Raw genomic sequence first — 20,821 nt, 5'->3', positions numbered from 1 at the left:
GCCCAGGGCACATATTATGCCTTCAAAACGGAGAGATTCCACTATTATGAGCTATGTGAATTGGAGTAAGATCCCCTGCTTGTGTGATGGAAGGAATAATGAGGTCAGAGATCAAATGAGGTAGGACTACTAATAAAATTACATCATCTCTACAATACTAAGAAAACAAATTGCCACCGAAGAAAAAAGAAACCAGATGTGGATTTCCTTAGCTGTTTTACGAAAGAAAAGCTGCCGCTTTTTACCTTGTCTTCCATGATATCTCCTGGAAGTGTAAACAGACAGAAGTGATCCGTGACAATAACGAAAGTGGCCTTGTACACCCTTAAACAAAAACCATCAAGATACTATCTTTATAAAAAGGCACAGAAAATCCCCACTTTGAGGAGGTCAAATACTACCTCCTTTGCCACTACCTTGGGATGCTACTTAAAATGATACAGCTCAAGGCACTTGGGTGGCTGAGTCAGAAGGACAAGCGACTCTTGATCTCAGGGTTGTGAGTTTGAGCCCCGTGTTGGGTGTAGAGACTACTTTAAGTAAACTTTAAAAAATAACAATGAGGGGTGCCTAGATGGTTCAGTGGGTTAAGTGTCCGACTTCAGCTCAGGTCATGATCTCGCAGTTCGTGGGTTCCAGCCCCACGTTGGGCTCTCTGCCGACAGCTCAGAGCCTGGAGCCTGCTTCGGATTCTTTGTCTCCCTCTGTCTCTGTCTCTCCCCCCCCCCCCACCCCCCCATTCACGCTCGGTCTCTGTCTCTCAAAAATGAATAAATGTTAAAAAAATAAATAAAAACTAAACAATGAAATGATACAGCTCCCCTATCACTCTACTCACGGGAAAACTCATGATGGGCTATAGCTCCGCAGATGACAGAACCTCCTCAGACTGGAACTTGGCATGGGGCACAAAGTGTGCCACTCAGTCTGATCAGCCAGAAAATACGTGCCAAATCATTAAGGGAGTTTCAATTCCTTTCATCTGATGTCAAAGAGAAACATAAATAAACATAAACATAATGGTCAGTCTCACGTCCCAACACCCAGGAGTGTGCTCATAATCAAATAGCACATGCCCTACAACTTATAACCAGGGCCAAAACAAAGATGAAACCGGTCTAGATCTTTCCTGTGTGGGGAATCCCTGCCCTTCATGCCAGGAGTGTGGGACTTCTGGTGGTATTGGCCATTACTTCCATCCGCACACCAGCAGCTGCTCCATAGTTAGGATGTATTAGATGGTGGTAAAACGATCACATTCTCACTCATTGTGGCCCCCACCCTCCATAGAGAAGACCTACAACCCACTCCCTACCTCCTTGTCATGGACCTTCATTTCCTTTCCTTCACAACATTTATTTTCTAATTAAAAACCAAAGCTTTCTCAACTAACCATCTTCTTGTCTCACAAAAACATAAGCACCAAGAACATAGGAACTTGTTTCTTTCATGCCTATATTATCCACGGCCTAGAGTGGCTTAAATATTTGTGCTAAATTGTATTTTCAGCCTACACTTCCTGACATGGTGTTGAAAAATGAACATCAAGAGCACTGTCTCTGAGCAAGAAGGGCTTCACTGAGGGGCGCCTGGGTGGCTCGGTTAGGCATCTGACTTCGGCTCAGGTCATGATCTCACGGTTTGTGGGTTCGAGCCCCACGTCGGGCTCTGTGCTGACAGCTCAGCGCCTGGAGCCTGCTTCGGATTCTGTATCTCCCTCTCTCTCTCTGCACCTCCCTGGCTCACGCTCTCTCAAAAATGAATAAGCATTAAAAAAAAAAAAAAAAAGAAGGGCTTCACTGGAAGAGGGATCTTGACTCTGTCACTTTTGGAGTTTGTGTTCTTCGACAATATCCCTAAATTTGTAAGCATTACTCCTAAAAGAAATAGTTAAGTCTTACATATTTTGCTAAAGAATATGTGATTTGAAATATATATACTTTAAGTGAGGTAGTTTACGGAAGTGTCCAATACACTGTAGGGAATATTTCAGTATTTAAATAACAAGAAAGGTAAGGTGTTCCAGATGACTGAGAGCTGGCCTAGTACTCCATGCAAGGCCTAGACCGTTGAAAAGTATCTCATATGTCCATCATCAGACACAGATACCTTGTAACCATTTTCGATCAACATAAAAGTATTCTATAACCAAATCCCTAACATGGCAATACAGAACAGATCCCAAAGAAATAACCAAAATGACCTTCTATTCACTAATACGATTTCTGCTTCTTACAAATTAGGTTTACCATCAAGCCATTCTTTCTGCCTTCTATGTAAGAATTACTATGATTATTTATGATTGAATTAAGTTCATTCTCTCAAAGCCCCAATACAGAAAAACGTCTTCCTTTCTTAAACAGCAATCAAATAATCTACCACAAGTCAAATTCCAATGAGAATTCCTTTTAATCAAGTGTGCTGATACTGTTGTTACACAGCACGGTTATTTATGGCTTATGATCATACTTATTTCTAGATTTCATATACTCTTGTCTTTTTTTTTTTTTTTTTTAACATTTTATTTATTTTTGAGACAGAGAGAGACAGAGCATGAACGGGGGAGGGGCAGAGAGAGAGGGAGACACAGAATCGGAAGCAGGCTCCAGGCTCTGAGCCATCAGCCCAGAGCCCGACGCGGGGCTCGAACTCACGGACCGCGAGATCGTGACCTGAGCCGAAGTCGGACGCTTAACCGACTGAGCCACCCAGGCGCCCCTATACTCTTGTCTTTGACTATAGATGCGACACTAGTGGTCTTGGGCAAAATGCAACTGAAAATGACGTAAGTTTGTGGTTTTATGAACAAATGAAAAACTAGTTTTATCATAAAAATTCTAAGTATAAAAGAATTTTTAAATATTTTCCTAAGGAAAAAAATACTCAAATTTATATGCACACAATAATATTGACTTAAAAAAAAATTTTTTTTTTAATTTATTTTTGACAGAGACAGAGTGCGAGCATGAGCAGGGGAGGGGCAGACAGAGAGGGAGACACAGAATCTGAAGCAGGCTCCAGGCTCCAAGCTGTCAGCACAGAGCCCAACGCGGGGCTCGAGCTCACGAACTGTGAGATCATGACCTGGGCCGAAGTTGGACACCTAACCGACTGAGCCACCCAGACGCCTCAATAATATTGACTTATAATATATAACGATTAAGTGAAGAAAATTACAAAAGTTGATCTGAAAATCCATAATTACAAACTATTTTAGGGGCACCTGAGCCTGGGTGGCTCAGTTAGTTAAGCGTCTGACTTCGGCTCAGGTCACGATCTCGTGGTTCGTGGGTTGAGCCCGCGTGGGGCTCTGTGCTGAGAGCCAAGAGCCTGAGGCCTGTTTCAGATTCGGTGTCTCCCTCTCTCTCTGCCCCTCACCCACTCATGCTCTGTTTCTCTCTCAAAATAAATAAAAAACAAAGTTTTTTAAAATAAACAACAAGACATTTCAATATATCCTCTCAGCATCATACCACATATTAGCATGCAAGTGCTTGTTAAAATTAACCAAGTATTTTTTTTTTTTTTTTTAACGTTTATTTAGTTTTGAGACAGAGAGAGACAGAGCATGAACGGGGGAGGGCCAGAGAGAGGGAGACACAGAATCGGAAGCAGGCTCCAGGCTCCGAGCCATCAGCCCAGAGCCCGACGCGGGGCTCGAACTCACGGACCGCGAGATCGTGACCTGAGCTGAAGTCGGCCGCTTAACCGACTAAGCCACCCAGGCGCCCCTAACCAAGTATTTTTAAGAAAAAACTATAAATGAATTCATCAGAGGAAGAAATGCACACATTTTCAATCACATACCAAGATAACTAACAATATATCGAGGGATTATGCTCAACTATGAATTACGTGAAACACCCAGAAAGAATCTGCCTGATAGGAGGAAGGTGCTGATTCTCACACGGAAGGACTGGCCCTCAGCAGTCACTGCACAAGGCCATGTAGTTTTGCCGGACTGGCCCACTACAGCTGTCACAGGGGAAACACACACACACAGTCAACCGTGCTATTAACAGAAAAGGGTGTTTACTATACACATTAGACCTTATATGAGTAAAATGTAGGAAAGAAGGGGGTGGCACTTCAGAGAACATTCTAAACCACGACAGCCTAAATTTGTGGATACCTGAGAGCTTGCTGGAAATTTTAACCCCTGCCGGGTCTCTGATGTAGAACTTTGGACACAACTGTAGAAGCCTACTGCTGGGATCAAATGGAAGTCAAGCACTTGGTGGTGGTTTTGAGATTATTCTTGATTCTCAGGGAAAAAAGGAAAAAAAGAATGAGGAAAACAGGCTGGAAGCAGGTGTCCCTGAAGTCCTATGCTTCTACCTGCGTCTATACAGCTGGCTGAAAAACGTGCCTAACCCCATTTCACTTCTGTGTTCCAAGTTTCATGTAGGTTAGGCTTTAGTGAATTCTAACACGGATACATAAATGCAATAGATACTGGAAAACATACTTCACATTACTGACTTTGACATTAACAGCATCAAGGAGGGTCATCTCCAACTCTAGATTTATTATTGTTCTACCTCACACACACCTTTATTCTTTTTAAAAAAAATTTTTTTTAACATTTATTTATTTTTGAGACACAGAGAGAGAGAGAGAGAGAGAGAGAGAGAGAGAGAGAGCATAAACAGGGGAGGGTCAGAGAAAGAGGGAGACACAGAATCTGAAACAGGCTCCAGGCTCTGAGCTGTCAGCACAGAGCCCGACGCGGGGCTTGAACCCATGGACCGCGAGATCATGACCTGAGCCGAAGTCGGACGCTTAACTGACTGAGCCACCCAGGCGCCCCAAGACCTTTATTCTTAATGTAACTGTATACTCCAAATTCCAGCCACAAGCAATGACAAATTCACGAAACTGTATGATGAACTTTGCATATTGACAACTATATGCTAAGTTGGTAAGGAAAGGAAAGGAAAGTTGGTAAGGAAAACAGAAAGAGTCTCTTTAGGTCAATGAAAGGGGAACTCTGTGTTAATAAAGAAATGTAGAATATAGAAATAATGGCTAAAGCATATTGAGTACATGCCCCACAGGAGGACTCTAGGGAAAAGGAAGAAAGTGTTATTTTTCAACGTTCCTCTCCTTCCAGAACTTAAAAATCATATAAAAATTAAACCTACTTGCATATTAGAAATACACTTCAATAACCCATGGATCCAACAGACTTCAAAATAAGAACACAATAATATTACTCGGGAAAAAAATTACTTACTAAACTTAGGAACTCTTGCTTAAAGAGTACCTACTTAATTATCTCACTTCAATATCTGCTTTCAAAGGTAAGTAGAAATCCACAGTGCAGAGAATCACTTTACAAATGAATCCTTTGGGCGCCTGAGTGGCTCAGTTAGTTAAGCATCCAACTTGATTTTGACTCAGGTCATGACCTCATGGTTGTGAGATCGACCCCCACGTCCATCCACGCTGGGCATGTAGCCTCCTTAAAATTCTCTCTCCCTCTCCCTCTGCACCTCCCCCACCACATGGGCGCACGCTCTCTCTCAAGAGAATGAATCCTTGATAAAGACCATACATGTATAACGATTATAACATTTCTTTCATGTTGTGAATTTTCAGAAGTATTATACGTGAAGGTTCAAAGAGCTTACCCATATTACTTGAGTATGATTTCTTTCCCATATAACTTTCATACCACCTTGAAAATATCTGCAAAAATTACAAAGTTTTTATTTTTTAGTTATACAGGACGAATCTGGGGAATGAGATGTTCAGTGATGGCGGGCAAGTGAAGGTTTCCCACATTGTTTATTACCAATAGAATTCTCTCCACTGTGACTTTTGGTAAGTTCTGAAGGAAACAGGACAACTGAAGGCTTTCTTGCGTTCTGTACATTTCTACAATTCCTCTCCAGTGTGCATTCTTACGTGTCCGTGAAAGATTATGCAACAAATCTTTTGCTTTCTCACATTCCTTATTTTCACAGGAAAACAGGAAAAAGCTTTACCACATACATTTCTCTCATGTATGAGTTCTTTCATGATTTCGTAAGGAATTTGTAAGACTGAAGGTTTTACTACAAGTTTTACATTGATAAGGTTTCTCTCCAGTGTGAGTTCTTTCATGTGTTCGTAACGAACTGGGAGAAATAAATGCTTTTTTACATTTCTTACATTTATAAGGCCCATCTCCAGTGTGGATTACCATGTGCGATCGAACACCTGAGCGAAAAATGAAGCCTTTCCCACATTCCTTACATTCATAGGGTTTTTCTCCAGTGTGAGTTCTTTCATGTTTTTGAACATAGTAGTGACTGCTGAAGGCCTTACCGCATAGTTTACATTCATAGCGTTTATCATCAGTATGAGATCTCTCATGTTTGCGTAAGTTACTGGAGTACCTGAAGACTTTACCACATTTTGCACATTCATAGGGCTTTTCTGCGCTATGCGTCTTTTCGTGTATCCGAAAGGACTGGGGACAACTGAAAGCTCTTCCACACTGCTTACATTCATATGGTTTTACTCCAGTGTGAGTTCTTTCATGAATTCGAAAATAATTGGGACAACTAAAAGCTTTCCCACATTCCTTACACTTATAAGGTTTCTCCCCCGTATGAGTTCTTTCATGATTTCGAAGGGAACTGGGATAACGAAAAGCTTTACCACATTCCTTACATTCGTGAGGCTTCGTTGCAGTATGAATTCTTCTGTGTTTTCCAAGGGACCTGGGAGAGCTGAAAGCTTTACCACATTCCTTACATTCATACGGCTTTACTCCACTGTGTGTCATTTCATGACTACGACAGTTTTTGGGACACCTGAAGGCTTTCCCACACTCCTTACATTTATAAAGTCCGTCTTCATTGTGCTTGATCGCGGGTCTTCGAAATTTGGTGAGAGAATGCAAGGCTTTCCCACCTTCTTTACGTTCATAGAGTTTCTCTCCATTATGACTTCTCTCATGCTTATGTAAATTACTTGAGTAACTGAAGGTTTTACCACATTTTGTACATTCCTTGGGCTTTTTCGCACTGTGTATCCTTTCGTGTATTCGAAAGGACCTGACACAACTGAAAGCTTTACCACATTGCTTACATTCACTAGATTCCTCTCCAACGTGAGTCCTTTCGTGTTTACGTAAGTTACTTGAATAACTAAAGCTTTTACCACATTCTGTACATTTGTAGGGCTTTTCCCCACTGTGTGCCCTTTGATGAATTTGAAAGTAATTGCGACAAATGAAAGCTTTCCCACAGTGCTTACATTCATAGGGCCTCTGTCCAGCGTGCGACCTTTCGTGCATTCGAATAGATTGGCGATGCTTGAAGGATTTCCCACAACGCTTACATTTATAAGGCTTCTCTTCACCTTCTTGATACTCATACAGTTTGTGTCCAGCGTGAGATCTCAGGTGCTTGTTAAAAGATGAATGATGCATGAACGCCTGTCCACACAAAGGGCATTTACCTAGTTTTATTCCAGTAGGAGTTCTCTTCTTCGGATTCTGATTTGGAATCTGGCCGAAGAGTCCTTCATACTGGCTACATTCTTTACACTTAAAGAGTCTTCCTACCATTTGACTGCTGTAAAAAACGAGAAGCATATTACTAATAGCTTGGTTATTAATGAGCTTATGTTTATGAATAACTATGACAGTGACTTGTTACCATCAAGGAAAATGTAGGTTTTCTGCAGGTTTTGATTGTTTGAAAGTGAACATACCAAAAGCTCTCCAACAGGGCTCCGCCTTAGCTGTTATCAAAACAGTAATGCTCATAAGTGGTATTTCTATATGCTGTTTCCAGGCGCACCATCTTTCAAAACCTGTACATCTCGGCCACATGTGGGAAAAAACTACTGATGAAAATAGCCTATGGATCAATGGATTTAAATAAATCCAGACTAATTTATTTGTTTGGTTTTAAAATTTTACAGGGGCACCTGGCTGGCTTAGTTGGTAGAGCATCTGACTCTTGATCTCGGGGTCACGAGTTCGAGCCCCACACTGGGTGCAGTGATCACGTAAATAAATAAAACTTAAAAATAAAATTTCATTACATCTCTAGATTCTCTTGTTTTCCCACGTGAATGTTACTCACATTAGATGTGTCCCATGATTCTCATCCCGATGTTCGCTGTCACAGACTTCCCATTTTTCTTCTGAAATACATACTAGGAAAAAGCATTATAAATTATAAAAATTTATAGAATTGCTAGATTCTAGGTCCATGATAAGTTATGACCATGGCAGGTTTATTAACAAAAACATTCCCTTTCCATTTTTTCCCTTAAAATAGCACTGAGGAGCAAGTTACACTGGATCTCTAATTGACTTAGTAAGCAAGAAATGTCGTCGTCCCTACCTATTGAGGCCAGGTTCCTGAAGGTTTCCTGCATCACATCTCTGTAGAGTTTCTTCTGGGATGGATCCAGGAGGGCCCACTCCTCCATGGTGAACTTCACAGTCACATCCTCAAAGGCCACCGAGTCCTAAATAATCCCATATATGTACATAGGATGGATGAGACAGACCCCTGAAGACCTATACTCAATTTATAAAAAGTTCCATGTGACTCCCAGAGCCTAAGTGACCCGGGGGGGGGACAAAGGTATTTCTTTCCTTTCTGCTCCAAAGGTGGGACAGATGATAGGGTTCTCTCACTCCTGAAACCAAATATGTGGTACCTGTTCCAAAGCCACTTCTCCAATTCTATGTCACTAAAAAGGTGTCCAATTCTAACACAAATTACCCAGACTTTAAGTCAGACTCATAGTTTAAAAAGGCAGTCCCACACACTGTCCCTATTTGAGATACAAGCTATAAATGGGGAGCCCAGTTTACTATTTCTACAGGTAACTACAAATTCACAGATTCCCTCCACACTCTGACCTGTTTGGTAATTTACTGAAATGACTTTGAGGAGCTTAGCAAAATGCTTTATTTACCATTACCAGTTTACTATAAATCATACAAATAAGGAACAGGCAAAAGGTGCAATACATAGGACAAGTTAAGGCAATGGTAAGGGGAACGGAGATGGGGGGTGGGGCATCCAAAGCTCCCACCCCCACTATGGACATGCCAACCTTCCAGCACCTGGATTGATTCACCAACACAGAAACTGTCAGAATCCTGTCTCTAAGAATTTTGATGGAGGTTTCATTACATGGATTCAATTTATTAAATCACTGGACACTGGTAATTAACTCAGCCTCTAGCCCCTATCCTATACCCAGAAGCTGGGACCTGCAGCCCAACTTTCTAAAGTTTTAATCAAAGTTGGCTATTTCAGGTGTCCAAAACCCCACCATAAAACCTCACTAAACAAAACACATTCTGGGGCGCCTGGGTGGCTCAGTCAGTTGAGTGCCAGACTTTGGCTCAGGTCATGACCTCCCAGTTGGTGGGTTCGAGCCCCACGTAGGGCTCTGTGCTGACAGCTCAGAGCCTGGAGCCTGAGCTGGATTCTGTGTTTCCCTCTCTCTCTGTGCCCCTTTGTGGCTCACACACTGTCTGTCTGTCTGTCTGTCTGTCTGTCTGTCTCTCTCTCAAAAATAAACATTAGAAAAAAATTTTAAAAACACACACATTCTTTCACCATTAACACTCAAGTAATCTCAAGGGCTTCAAGAGCTTTTGCTAGGAACTGAAGCCACTCACAACACATCTTTCTCATTGTATCACAGTAGGTCAAGCCCAGGGACAAAGGCTCCCTGAAAGACTGAGAGCAAATCCCTGAGGTAAGAGAATGTTTCCCCACTGACCCCATGTGCCTCTACATCAACTGGGATCTTGTTTAATATAAGTGTACCACCGGGGCGCCTGGGTGGCTCAGTCGGTTGAGCGTCCGACTTCGGCTCAGGTCATGATCTCACGGTCCGTGAGTTCGAGCCCCGCATCGGGCTCTGTGCTGACAGCTCAGAGCCTGGAGCCTGTTTCAGATTCTGTGTCTCCCTCTCTCTCTGACCCTCCCCCATTCATGCTCTGTCTCTCTCTGTCTCAAAAATAAATAAACATTAAAAAAAAAAATTAAAAAAAAAACATATATAAGTGTACCACCTTAAAAGAACTACATGCTTTCCGGTAACCTCAGAACAAAGGCAAGAATGTCCTCTCTCACTACACTTAGACAATCTTGTACCGGGATTCCTAGCTCATGCATTCAGACAAGGGGAATAAAAGGTAAATAACAAAAAATAATAGGGATACATTTGGAGAAGCAAGAAATAAAACTGTCTTTGTGTCATATGACAAGATTGTCAATTGAGAAAATGTCAAAAAATTCCAAATAACAAAGAAAACCCCGTGAACTGAGAAGAGAAAAACTAAAAGATAAAAAGTTAGTATAGAAAAGGCAACTGCTTTTCTGTAGATCTACACAAATACAGTGAACTCACCTTTGACAAAGAACCAAAGTTAACTCCATGGGAAACAGTCTTTTCAACAAATAATGTCAAAAAAACTGGACATGTGCTTACAAAAAAAAAAACCAAATCTACAAACTGTACACCTTTCACAAAAATTAACTCAAATTTGATCACAGATCTTAGGGTATATTGTAGAATGTTAACACTCCTAAAAGATTAAGATAGAAAATCCTGGTGATGTAGTATTTGGTGATTAATTTTTAAGAAAACAAGAGCAGGGGCACCTGGCTGGCTTAGTCGGTGGAGTATGCAACTCTTGATTTCAGGGTAGTGAGTTTGAGCCTCATGTTGGGTGTAGAGATTATTTAAAAAAGAAAAAAAAGCAAGATTTAAGAAAGAAGAAAATACCTTGGACTTCATTACAATGAAAAGCTACTTAGTGAAACAAGTTAACAGAATGAAAACACAAGCAATAAGCTGGCAGAAAACCTTTGGAAGTCACTTATCTGATATGGGACTGGCATCAAACACTAACATTAAAAATACTTAGAACTGGGGCGCCTGGGTGGCTCAGTCGATTGAGCGTCCAACTTCGGCTCAGGTCATGATCTCACATTCTGTGAGTTCAAGCCCCGCGTCGGGCTCTGTGCTGACGGCTCAGAGCCTGGAGCCTGCTTCGGATTCTGTCTCCCTCTCTCTCTGACCCTCCCCTGTTCATGCTCTGTCTCCCTCTGTCTCAAAAATAAATAAACATTAAAAAAAAAACCACTTAGAACACCAAACAATTGGAAAAATGGAAAGCAACAGGTGACCTCATTCACTGCTGGTGGAAACAGAAAATGATATACCTACTTTGGAAGAAAGGCAATTTCTTAACACTAAGGCCACATTTACCAGACTATGTAGCAATTATACATTTCAAATATACATAAATGAGCTGAAAACTTAGGTTCATAAAAACCCTACATGTAAATGTTTACAGGAGCTTTATGCATACTTGTCATGACTTACATGGAACCAAGATAATTTCAATAGGTAAACTGATAGAAAATATCACTGGTGCATCCACAGGATGAAATATTCTTCAGTGATGAAAGAAATGAGCTCATCAAGCCAAAAGACATGAAGAAAATTTTAAATCATATTTCTTTTTTTTTTTTTTTTAAGTTTATTCAGTTTTGAGAGACAGAGACAGAGACAGAGCGTGAGCAGGGGAGGGGCAGACAGAGAGGGAGACATAGACTCTGAAGCAGGCTCCAGGCTCTGTTCTGTTAGCACAGAGCCCGACGTGAGGCTCAAACCCACGAACTGTGAGATCATGACCTGGGCTGAAGCTGGACGCTTAACCGACTGAGCCACCCAGGCGCCCCTTAAGTCATATTTCTAAGTGCAGGAAAACCATATGACAAGGCTACACACTGAATGATTCCAAGGGAATGACATTTCAGAAAAGAGAAAATTAAAAGTCATTAAAAGATCTCTGGTTACCAGGATATGGGGTAGGAGGGAGGGATGAATGACGAGGTAGGGAATAGGAGATTTTTCCAAAGAGTGAAAGTATTCTATATGATACAGAAATGATGGAGACACATCATTTCACATTAGCTAAAGACCTGAGACTATATGACACAGCGTCAACCTTAATTGTAAAACAAGGACTTTCATGCATCAAAGTTGGTTCAACAAATGGAACAAGGATATTACAACAATACAAGATATAAAATATAGGAAAAACCTTGTCAAGGCAGAGGGATTATGCGGGAAGCCTCTGTATTTTCTGATTAAATTTTCTGTTAAAATTCTCTTGAAGTTAAAAAAGTCTACTAGGAAGAGAAAAAGACAGACACATTAATATTCACACCTGATAACTGATCCATGAGAAGCACAGACCATCTTTCATTCAATAATTTCAACTTATTTCAGTAAGCCATTACGGCGCTCTATGAAGCCTGCACCGAGACTTGGAAGGGAGGAGAAACAACTTCCACTGAATGCCTTGTTAGAGCACCCAGCACAGTATACTTTGAGAAATGAAATGTCTGTCTTTGTTACTGTGAGTAACATCTTGACTCAGACCTAGATAAGTGTCCTGCCAAGGTCTTGTATTCTGGCCTTAGTATATGTAGGGACAAGTGTTGCTTTGATTTACACCGGGGATGGTGGAGGCATAAGATTCCTAGAATCTTTTCACCTCAAAGGGGCAACTCAGAGAATCACTCAAGACTAGTAAACAGACTACTGGATGTGTGGTCAGTAGTAATGACCACTGGGTCCAGTTATTAGTGAGACATCCCAATTAAGACATAAAAAGCAACAACTCTGGGGCGCCTGGGTGGCTCAGTTGGTTGAGTGTCCAGCTTCGGCCCAGGTCATGATCTCACGGTTCGTGAGTTCAAGCCCCGTGTTGGACTCTGTGCTGACAGTGCGGAGCCTACTTGGGATTCTCTCTCTCTCGCTCTCGCTCTAAATTAATTAATTAATTAAAAAAAAAAAGGAGCAATTCTGCCTATGCTCCACCATGTACAAATGTGGTGATGTCATACCCAAAGTCTACGGACTACCATTGCTTTTCACTCAGGTACTCCTATGGAGCTCCTCGGGGAGGCCAGGGGCCTGGGAAAGGGAGGGGCTTATTTCAGTACTAAGACATCTTGCAAGAGATGCAGCAGAGAATAGGTCACCCCCTCCCGCAGGCGGCTATCTCATAGGTCCAAGGTTTGCCCCATAATGTCTCAAGCTGGTAACAGAGCAGGCCTTTTCCAAGGCCATCATGGGTAATTCCAGGAGGCGTGAAAGGAGGCCAATGAATCATCTACAGTGAAGAAGTCTCTGTGGGCACGACCAGGAGTGCCAGTTCAATGGCAATTTGAAAAACCTCCAGCCTTTTGAGGTACAGGTGCCCATTTGTAAATAACAGCATAAATGGGTTCAAGTAAAATTTGTAAACAAGGAATATGTTACTTCCGGAACAACAAAAGAACATCGTTGAGGTTGGGGTATTGCTAGGGAGAACAGCTATTTCCTCATGATGTTAGAGAAGGAGCAGGTGTCAGATGATCAAACAATTTCCGGTACAATAACATGGTTGACCAGGCCTCACATTTTATGCATGACAATGTCCCATCCAAATTTTGCTAGCTCCTTTTCTCAATATTTGTCTCTCTAGTATGTTCTCAGAGGAGGAGGAGGAGTTCATTAATATAACGTGACACCTGTGTTCTTGTAGAAACAAGGATGCAGTTCAGATCTTGCCTACAATTGTGTGGGAAGGCAAAGCTGTTGAAGATCCACGAGGATAACCCAGTAAAGGTATACTATGTCCCTTCAAAGTGAAGGCAACTGCTCTTGAGATAAACACTGAACAGAACAGACCCAGCCAAATCTGTGACAGCAGATTTACCCAGTTGTTGATTGGTTGAGTCAGTAATTTCCATAAAGTTGGAGACTGGATATAGACCTCTGTTGGGCGTGACCACATTTACAAGGTTACAGTAATCCACTGTGAGGTGTCATTCATTTATTCCAGGTAAGAATAGGTCAAATTCAGCTGTTTAAAGGAGAAGCACTGGGAATAATCAGCCCCTCGCTAAATAGGTTTTATATGTGGTTTCATTCCTTCAAGGGCCTGAGCAATTTATGTTGAGCCATATTAACTACTCAATTTAGAGGGCAAGTCCGTGAGGTCCCATTTTGTCAAGATAATTTATAAGTGCCAATGGCTTTATTTAATTTTAATTTATGAATCATTGGTTCAGAGCTTCCTAGATCACTCTGGGTTCTTTTAGAACAACCAGGGCTATGTCCATGGAGGATTTCGACAAGACCATAGTTCTGACGGTCAAGAAGAAACAGCTGTGCTGTTTTTCCCCTATATCCTATTCAGTGACTGCCATGAGACCATCAGGGGTACCCTGTTTAAACAGGAGTGGGATCCTAGGTATAGGTATAATTTGAGACCTAGTATTGACTGAGACTGCTTAAAGGTTCTTGAGTTAGTACATTACATTAGATAGCAAAATTGATCCAGAACTTATGTTATAGAGGCTGAAAAGCCAAGCAGTGAATTCTTACCTGTTCTGTTGTATAAATTCTTTTTGTACATTTTGGATTTCCAATTCAGTCAAATTGTGGTCCTTTGTTTCAGTACTTTATCTATCAGTCCCTCCCTCAAGCATCCCTCTTTTGTTTTCTTTGTCCCTGGATATACTTTGGCAGAGGGGGTGCCTTTCTACCCTGGTGTTTATAAAAGGTTTCCTCCTGAGAGTCTCAAATCCGTGCCATCAGGGATAGGAGCCTTCCCCATGATAACTGGTTGCTTTCATGGGTTTAAGGACAAGGAGCTTACGTCAGCTTTGAACCAATTCCAATGCTGTGTCAAAGGGTGCCGTGGATGCTGTCCTCTCAAATCCGCAGAGTCAGGATATTTCTTGCAGAAGAGGCAGGGGCAGGAGCAGCAGAGGTACTCAAAGGTCCCATTCAACCATCTGGTATTCGGAGTGTGGACTCAGCCCACCACTTACTGGCTGCCTTTCACCCTTTCTTCTTTCTCTTTCCAAATGTCTGCTCTCCCAGGAGTAAACGCTGAATGAGGCCACCTCTTTCCACAGGGTATACAGGGGCCAACCCAGCCTCTGTCACAGCTTCACTCTAACACAGGGAGAGAAACCAGCAAAGACATGGACCCAGGACCACTTTATGGAGGGCCCCAATCCGACAGTCCTGCTCCCAAAAGCCTAGAAATTCTCACAACTGCCAACTCTGGTTGGCTCAGTCCAGAACTGAGGCTTGCTGGGTCACTGACGCAACACAGGACAGCACAGGTCACAGCACGAGCTCACCAGCCCCCGGCAGTACATGCCACCATCAGGGAGCAACTTACAGCAAGAGAAGACAGACCCATGGAATGGAGGTCACATGTGGACACGCTGCTCACGGTGCCAACTGTTACGGCTCCCTGCTGAGAAGTGGTTCAGAAATTGAGGGGAATGGCGATGTAGCCCCAACAACACTGTACACAGACACCCAGACAGTCGGAAAAGGCTTAGGACTCACATAACAGAGGTCTCAGGGCAAGGCTGCCTGTGAAGGCAGCTCTGAAATGGCTTCAGGAGAACAGAAATGAGCCTGGCTGGGTAAGGAGTCCATTGGGGTTGGGGAGCGGGCGGGGGCAAGAGTTCTGCACACAGGCGGGGGCTTTTCTGGTTGGAATCTCCTACCTGTTCTAGAGGAGAGACCACCCAGGCTTTCTCATCAGCTCATCCAGCGGGGAGCACAAGGAGCAAGGGAGGTGGGAGTGGAGAGGGCAGGGAGAGGCTTAAGCTGTCAGCACTAAAATATCCAAAATTGCAAAGTCTGACTGCTCATTACAAGGACAAACATAGGTTAAGAAAAATATGCATTCGCAATTGCTTGTTGAATATAAAGAAAACCTAACACGAGGCTCAAGAAACGATTAAAACTGTGTATTTGGGGGTGGCTGGGCTTCACAGTGCTGGAAGGAACTAGGATTTGTTCACAGTGATTTTCTTAAGTCACACTTCCCTATCTTACAAATTTACTTAAAAAATATAGAGAAATTTACATATATTACACTAACAGTCTTGATTTCATTTTAACTTTTATACACAGGAAACCATTTGACAATATAACTAAACACTAAAGTTTACAAAAGTGTAAACCATACAAAATGAAAACTTTCAAATGCCTAACTGGAAGGACACAGAGTATCAGTCTGTCCTTCCCCCCTGTATCACACTCCGGGTATTTTCCAGGAGTAAGTAGCATATTACACTATTTTAGTAATTTGAGCTTAGCTCCTTCAATGCACTGGATTTTCAAATATTTACATAAACTTTGGGTAGTTTTCCTCACATCAATTGAAATAGAAATTCACTTGCTTTAGCCTGTTAAATGCCAATGTTCTTTAGGGAAAAGTGCATTCACTAACTGATCCAAAAATGAAAGATGACCTTCAGGAGCATCTGGGTGGCTCAGTCAGTGAAGCGTCCAACTTTAGCTCAGGTCATGATCTCACGGTTCGGGAGTTCCAGCCCCTCGTCAGGCTCTTTGCTGCAAAGTGCAAAGCCCGCTTCAGATCCTCTGCCCCTCCCGTGCGTGCTTTTTCTATCCCTCAAAAATAAACATTAAAAAAAATTTTAGGGGCGCCTGGGTGGCGCAGTCGGTTAAGCGTCCGACTTCAGCCAGGTCACGATCTCGCGGTCCGTGAGTTCGAGCCCCGCGTCAGGCTCTGGGCTGATGGCTCGGAGCCTGGAGCCTGTTTCCGATTCTGTGTCTCCCTCTCTCTCTGCCCCTCCCCCGTTCATGCTCTGTCTCTCTCTGTCCCAAAAATAAATAAAAAACGTTGAAAAAAATTAAAAAAAAAAAAAATTTTAAATGACCTTAAGAAAACTTAACTGAATGCCTCTCACATGTTGAGGTTCTCTTGCCTAAACAGAGTACAGATTCTACTTAGTTCCACAATTTCCTTGCTTTCCTCACATGTTACCTCTCAATCAACTTAAGAGTTTCTGAGCCCAAGTGCCAAAGGAAACCAGAGCCAAAGGGCTGTACTGTTCAAGCAGCAAAGGAACCCAAAGGAAAGAAAGATCAGAATCAGCTCTTATGAGCAGCCTGCTTCCCATAGGATAGAAGGAAAGCCACATTCGGGAGGTTTCACATTCTAGGGGCCCCTGTTTGGCTCAGTGGGTACGGCAGGTGTCTCTTGAGCTTGGCCTCATGAGTTCAAGCCCCACTTACTTAAAAAAAAAAAAAAAAGTTTCCATTGTAGACTCCCCTGGTGGAGACAGAAGTCCCGAGGTGGGTCAGTCTGCGGAAAGGACACCTGAGCAGCCACGGGAATGAACTCCGGAAGCCCCACACACTGGCAGGGGAGGTACTGCTCCAGGAGGAAAAACTGGGCACCATGAACTTCCTTTTGCAGCCTCAAGGGGGGGCCAACGCTTGGACAGACCATCTGGAAGCCTCTGCCTGCCACTGGCATTGCTCTGCACCACCAGAGATCAGACATATTTTATTATTTTATTTTATTTTTTATTTATTCGTACCACCAGAGATATTTTAAATGACATCAACCCAGTGTTTGAACAATCCAGCAAATCACTCAAACCCAGTGTTTATGTGGAAAGGAGAGGGAAAAAAAAAAAAACAAACAAACAACTGTAAGGCCCTTAATAAACTGGCTCAACAAGAAACCTCCCAAGTATGAACCGCATTCACAAAAACTAAAAAAATAATAAGACGTTAATTATTTCCATGAGAACAAACTGTTTTACAAGCTATGAATCATAGCTGAACACCACAGGTCTGCAAGTCTAAGCCTTGGAAATTCATCCCAACTCGTCCAAATCAAAGAACAGACCTCACAATATTAGTAACACACTCAAGGGAGGGAAAAAGTAAAAAAAAAAAATAATAATAATAATAATAATAATACCTGAGGTGTAATCCCAGAAATTTTTTTTTTTCCCTGAAATTCACTCCTTTCTTGACTCTTTGGAAATACTTCACAACTGCTTTTCGCGTTGTATGGATTAAATACGTTTTTATAGGGGCGCCTGGGTGGCTCAGTCGGTTAAGCGGCCGACTTCGGCTCGGGTCATGATCTCACGGTCCGTGAGTTCGAGCCCCGCGTCGGGCCCTGTGCTGACAGCTCAGAGCCTGGAGCCCGTTTCAGATTCTGTGTCTCCCTCTCTCTCTGACCCTCTCCTGCTCATGCTCTGTCTCTCTCTGTCTCAAAAATAAAATAAACGTTAAAAAAAATTTTTTTAATACGTTTTTATTCACTAAAAAATTGAGACTAAAATTAATTGAAGAAATGTTTCAAATGTGACAAACCAAGGGAGGGAGGGGCTGTGCTGTCGGGCACATCACCCAGTAAAGTTTCAAAGAGGAACCGCCACCCAAAGGACTTCCCATAGGATGTCTGTTCCCAGGAAAGATCCTGGGGGGAGAGGCGCAAGGATTTCATACCACGTTGTACCGGGCAGTTATTCGCTACTTTTCTATTCCGTAAAATATCCAGGAACAAAAACTAAACCCTTTTAAGAGAGCCATCCACTGACAGCGGGAAAATGATCAACAAATGAAGTATCGGGTCTGTTTAAAAGGCACCATAGAGAACGAATAGTTCACAATGACGCTGTGAACTGGAGGAGGGCTGCGGGCCAGTAGGGATTTGGAAGTTAATTTAGGCAACGAACGCCAGTCCCAGGGAGGGCTGGGCGCGGCGGGTGGGGGGGGGGGGGGGCGACGGTGCCGCGACAGGCTCGTGGATTTCACGGTTTCCCCAAATTTTGGAAAACTCAGGAGAAAGCCGGTCCCCTCTGAAGAGAAAGGAGGGAATGGAGACCCCAAAGGCCACACTTAGCATCTCCCGCGCACGGACACCAGAGAGCCGGTCACGATTGCCCCCTGTCACCACGGTCACCGCACCATCTGGAGAGACGCGGAGCTGCGGGCGCGGAGCTGTCCGGAGGCTCGAAGGCCGAAGCTGCCGCGCACAGGGACCGCACAGGTCGTCGGGGTGCCGGCGGCCGGCCCAGCCCCCTGGCCACGCGCGGACTGGACTGAGGTCCGAGCGGCGCCACCAACGGGTAGCTCACACTTCAGAGTCGTCCGCGAGGAGGCCAGTTCACGCCACGGCCAGCTCCGGCCAGTTCCACCCAGCACTCCGCCCCCTCTCCGGAAGCCCGGGCCTGCCCACTCACCATTTCTAGCTTTCCTGTGTCTCCCGGCGTCCTACCTACGATTTCCGAGGAAGGTCCAGGGCTCAGCAAGACAGAACCCGAGGCACAGCGACGTGGAGGACTTCAGCGCAGGCGACCCGCGATCCAAACAATGGCGGGAGCCAGAAGCCTCCCGCGGCGCCCCTGCGGAGCGTCGCCCCACCCCCTTGCCCTGACGTCTCCCCTGATTGGACAGGTTGCAAGGCCCACCCACTCCCTCCGGAGTGACAGCAGGCCAGAGGTAAGGGGTCCGTGGAACGCCAGCTGCTGGGAGCCGCTCCTGGAACTGTGCCCCTTCTTTGCAAGTACAGACCCTTAAAAGTCACCTGGCTCCATTTTGATCGTTGACCATTGACAGCGTTGGGTCTTCCACCCGATGCTTCCCCATCCTTATTTCATAGTTTAAAAAGCCTATTGTCTTCCAAGCCTGTTGGCTGGGATGGAAAATTGGAGCCCCAGTCTCAGCTGGGGGCAGGGACTCTTCGAAAGACCAACCACAGTTGTAAGAGGCATTGACTAAATTCTCAAGTGTACGTTTTACACTGAAAGAAAATTTATTTTTAGGTCATCGTTTGAATGTATACTTAGAGAACCTTGATGTATAAAAGGCTAGAATACCCCTATAAGGTAATTCGATTACTGTTTTTTTTTTTTTAATTTTTTTTTTCAACGTTTTTTATTTATTTTTGGGACAGAGAGAGACAGAGCATGAACGGGGGAGGGGCAGAGAGAGAGGGAGAGCACAGAATCGGAAACAGGCTCCAGGCTCCGAGCCATCAGCCCAGAGCCTGACGCGGGGCTCGAACTCACGGACCGCGAGATCGTGACCTGGCTGAAGTCGGACGCTTAACCGACTGCGCCACCCAGGCGCCCCTCGATTACTGTTTTAACTGATATAACAAGGAACAAGAAAAAGTTATGTAAACATGGGACGTTCTTGGAAAGTATTAATATGCTTAAGAGATTGGATTGCAAAACTCTTTTTTTTAATTTAAAAAGTGCTTATTTTAATTTTTTTAATGTTTATTTATTTTTGAGAGAGAGAGACAGAGTGTGAGCAGGGGAGGGGCGGAGAGAGAAGGAGACACAGAATCGCAAGCAGGCTTCAGGCTCTGAGCTGTCAGCACAGAGCCAGACGTGGGGCTCGCACTCACTAACTGCCAGACCATGACCTGAGCTGAAGTGGGAAGCTTAACCGACTGAGCCACCCAGGCGCCCCTAGAAAGCAAAACTCTTAATGCATATATCTACTTATTTGAACAACCTTAGGGTGGGCATTTCTTTTTTTAAAATCATTTTATTTTTACATACACCGAATATTTAAAATGTGCATGTTTGTCATTGTCCAGACAATAAAATTGGATGTGAGAATGAAAAAAATAAAAAAAAAATCATTTTATGTTATTTTTTATCATGATAAATGTACTCTTTTATCCCTATCCCTTATTTACCCCATTCCTTCACCCATCTCACCTCTGATAATTATCAATTAATTCTTTATACTTAAGAGTCTGTTTCTTGGTTTGCTTCTCTCTCTCTCTCTCTTTCCCCTCTGCTTGTTTTGTCTGTTAAATTCCACATATGAATGAAATCATATGGTATTCGTCTTTCTCTGACTGACTTATTTCACTTAGCATTATACTCTCGAGCTCTACCCATGTTGTTGCAAATGGCAATGTTTCATTCTTTTTTAATGGCTGAGTAATACTCCATTATAGATATAG

At 43.3% G+C, this 20,821-nt stretch overlaps 1 protein-coding gene across 3 annotated transcripts; it reads right to left on the bottom strand.

Annotated features, from left to right (window-relative positions):
• Positions 1 to 5,562: 5,562 nt before the first annotated feature.
• Positions 5,563 to 19,248, bottom strand: LOC131510602 (zinc finger protein 709-like). 3 transcript variants are annotated; one of them, XM_058727933.1, is made up of 5 exons: positions 19,080 to 19,248; positions 14,425 to 15,000; positions 8,349 to 8,475; positions 8,085 to 8,157; positions 5,563 to 7,568 (listed from the first exon to the last, which is right to left on the bottom strand). In XM_058727933.1, the coding sequence occupies exons 3-5, from the start codon at positions 8,434 to 8,436 to the stop codon at positions 6,005 to 6,007; spliced, it is 1,725 nt and encodes a 574-aa protein (XP_058583916.1). In that variant the 5' UTR covers positions 8,437 to 8,475; positions 14,425 to 15,000; positions 19,080 to 19,248; the 3' UTR covers positions 5,563 to 6,004. The 3 variants fall into 3 exon arrangements, with proteins under 3 accessions (XP_058583916.1, XP_058583915.1, XP_058583914.1); XM_058727932.1 differs by lacking the exon at positions 14,425 to 15,000 and having other exon boundaries at positions 5,563 to 7,565; XM_058727931.1 differs by lacking the exon at positions 14,425 to 15,000 and having other exon boundaries at positions 19,080 to 19,247.
• Positions 19,249 to 20,821: the final 1,573 nt, after the last annotated feature.

This window comes from Neofelis nebulosa, chromosome 4, assembly GCF_028018385.1.
Source record: "Neofelis nebulosa isolate mNeoNeb1 chromosome 4, mNeoNeb1.pri, whole genome shotgun sequence".
NCBI lineage: Eukaryota > Metazoa > Chordata > Mammalia > Carnivora > Felidae > Neofelis > Neofelis nebulosa.
This window is presented reverse-complemented; position numbering and strand designations above follow the sequence as displayed.

Excerpts from the sequence above, each read along its gene's own strand:
- LOC131510602 (XM_058727931.1), bottom strand. Across the intron at positions 8,158-8,348 it reads CAGGAACCTGGCCTCAATAG|TATGTATTTCAGAAGAAAAA; the intron begins GTAGGGACGACG and ends GCTTTTTCCTAG. Across the intron at positions 7,569-8,084 it reads AATCATGGGACACATCTAAT|CAGTCAAATGGTAGGAAGAC; the intron begins GTGAGTAACATT and ends CGTTTTTTACAG.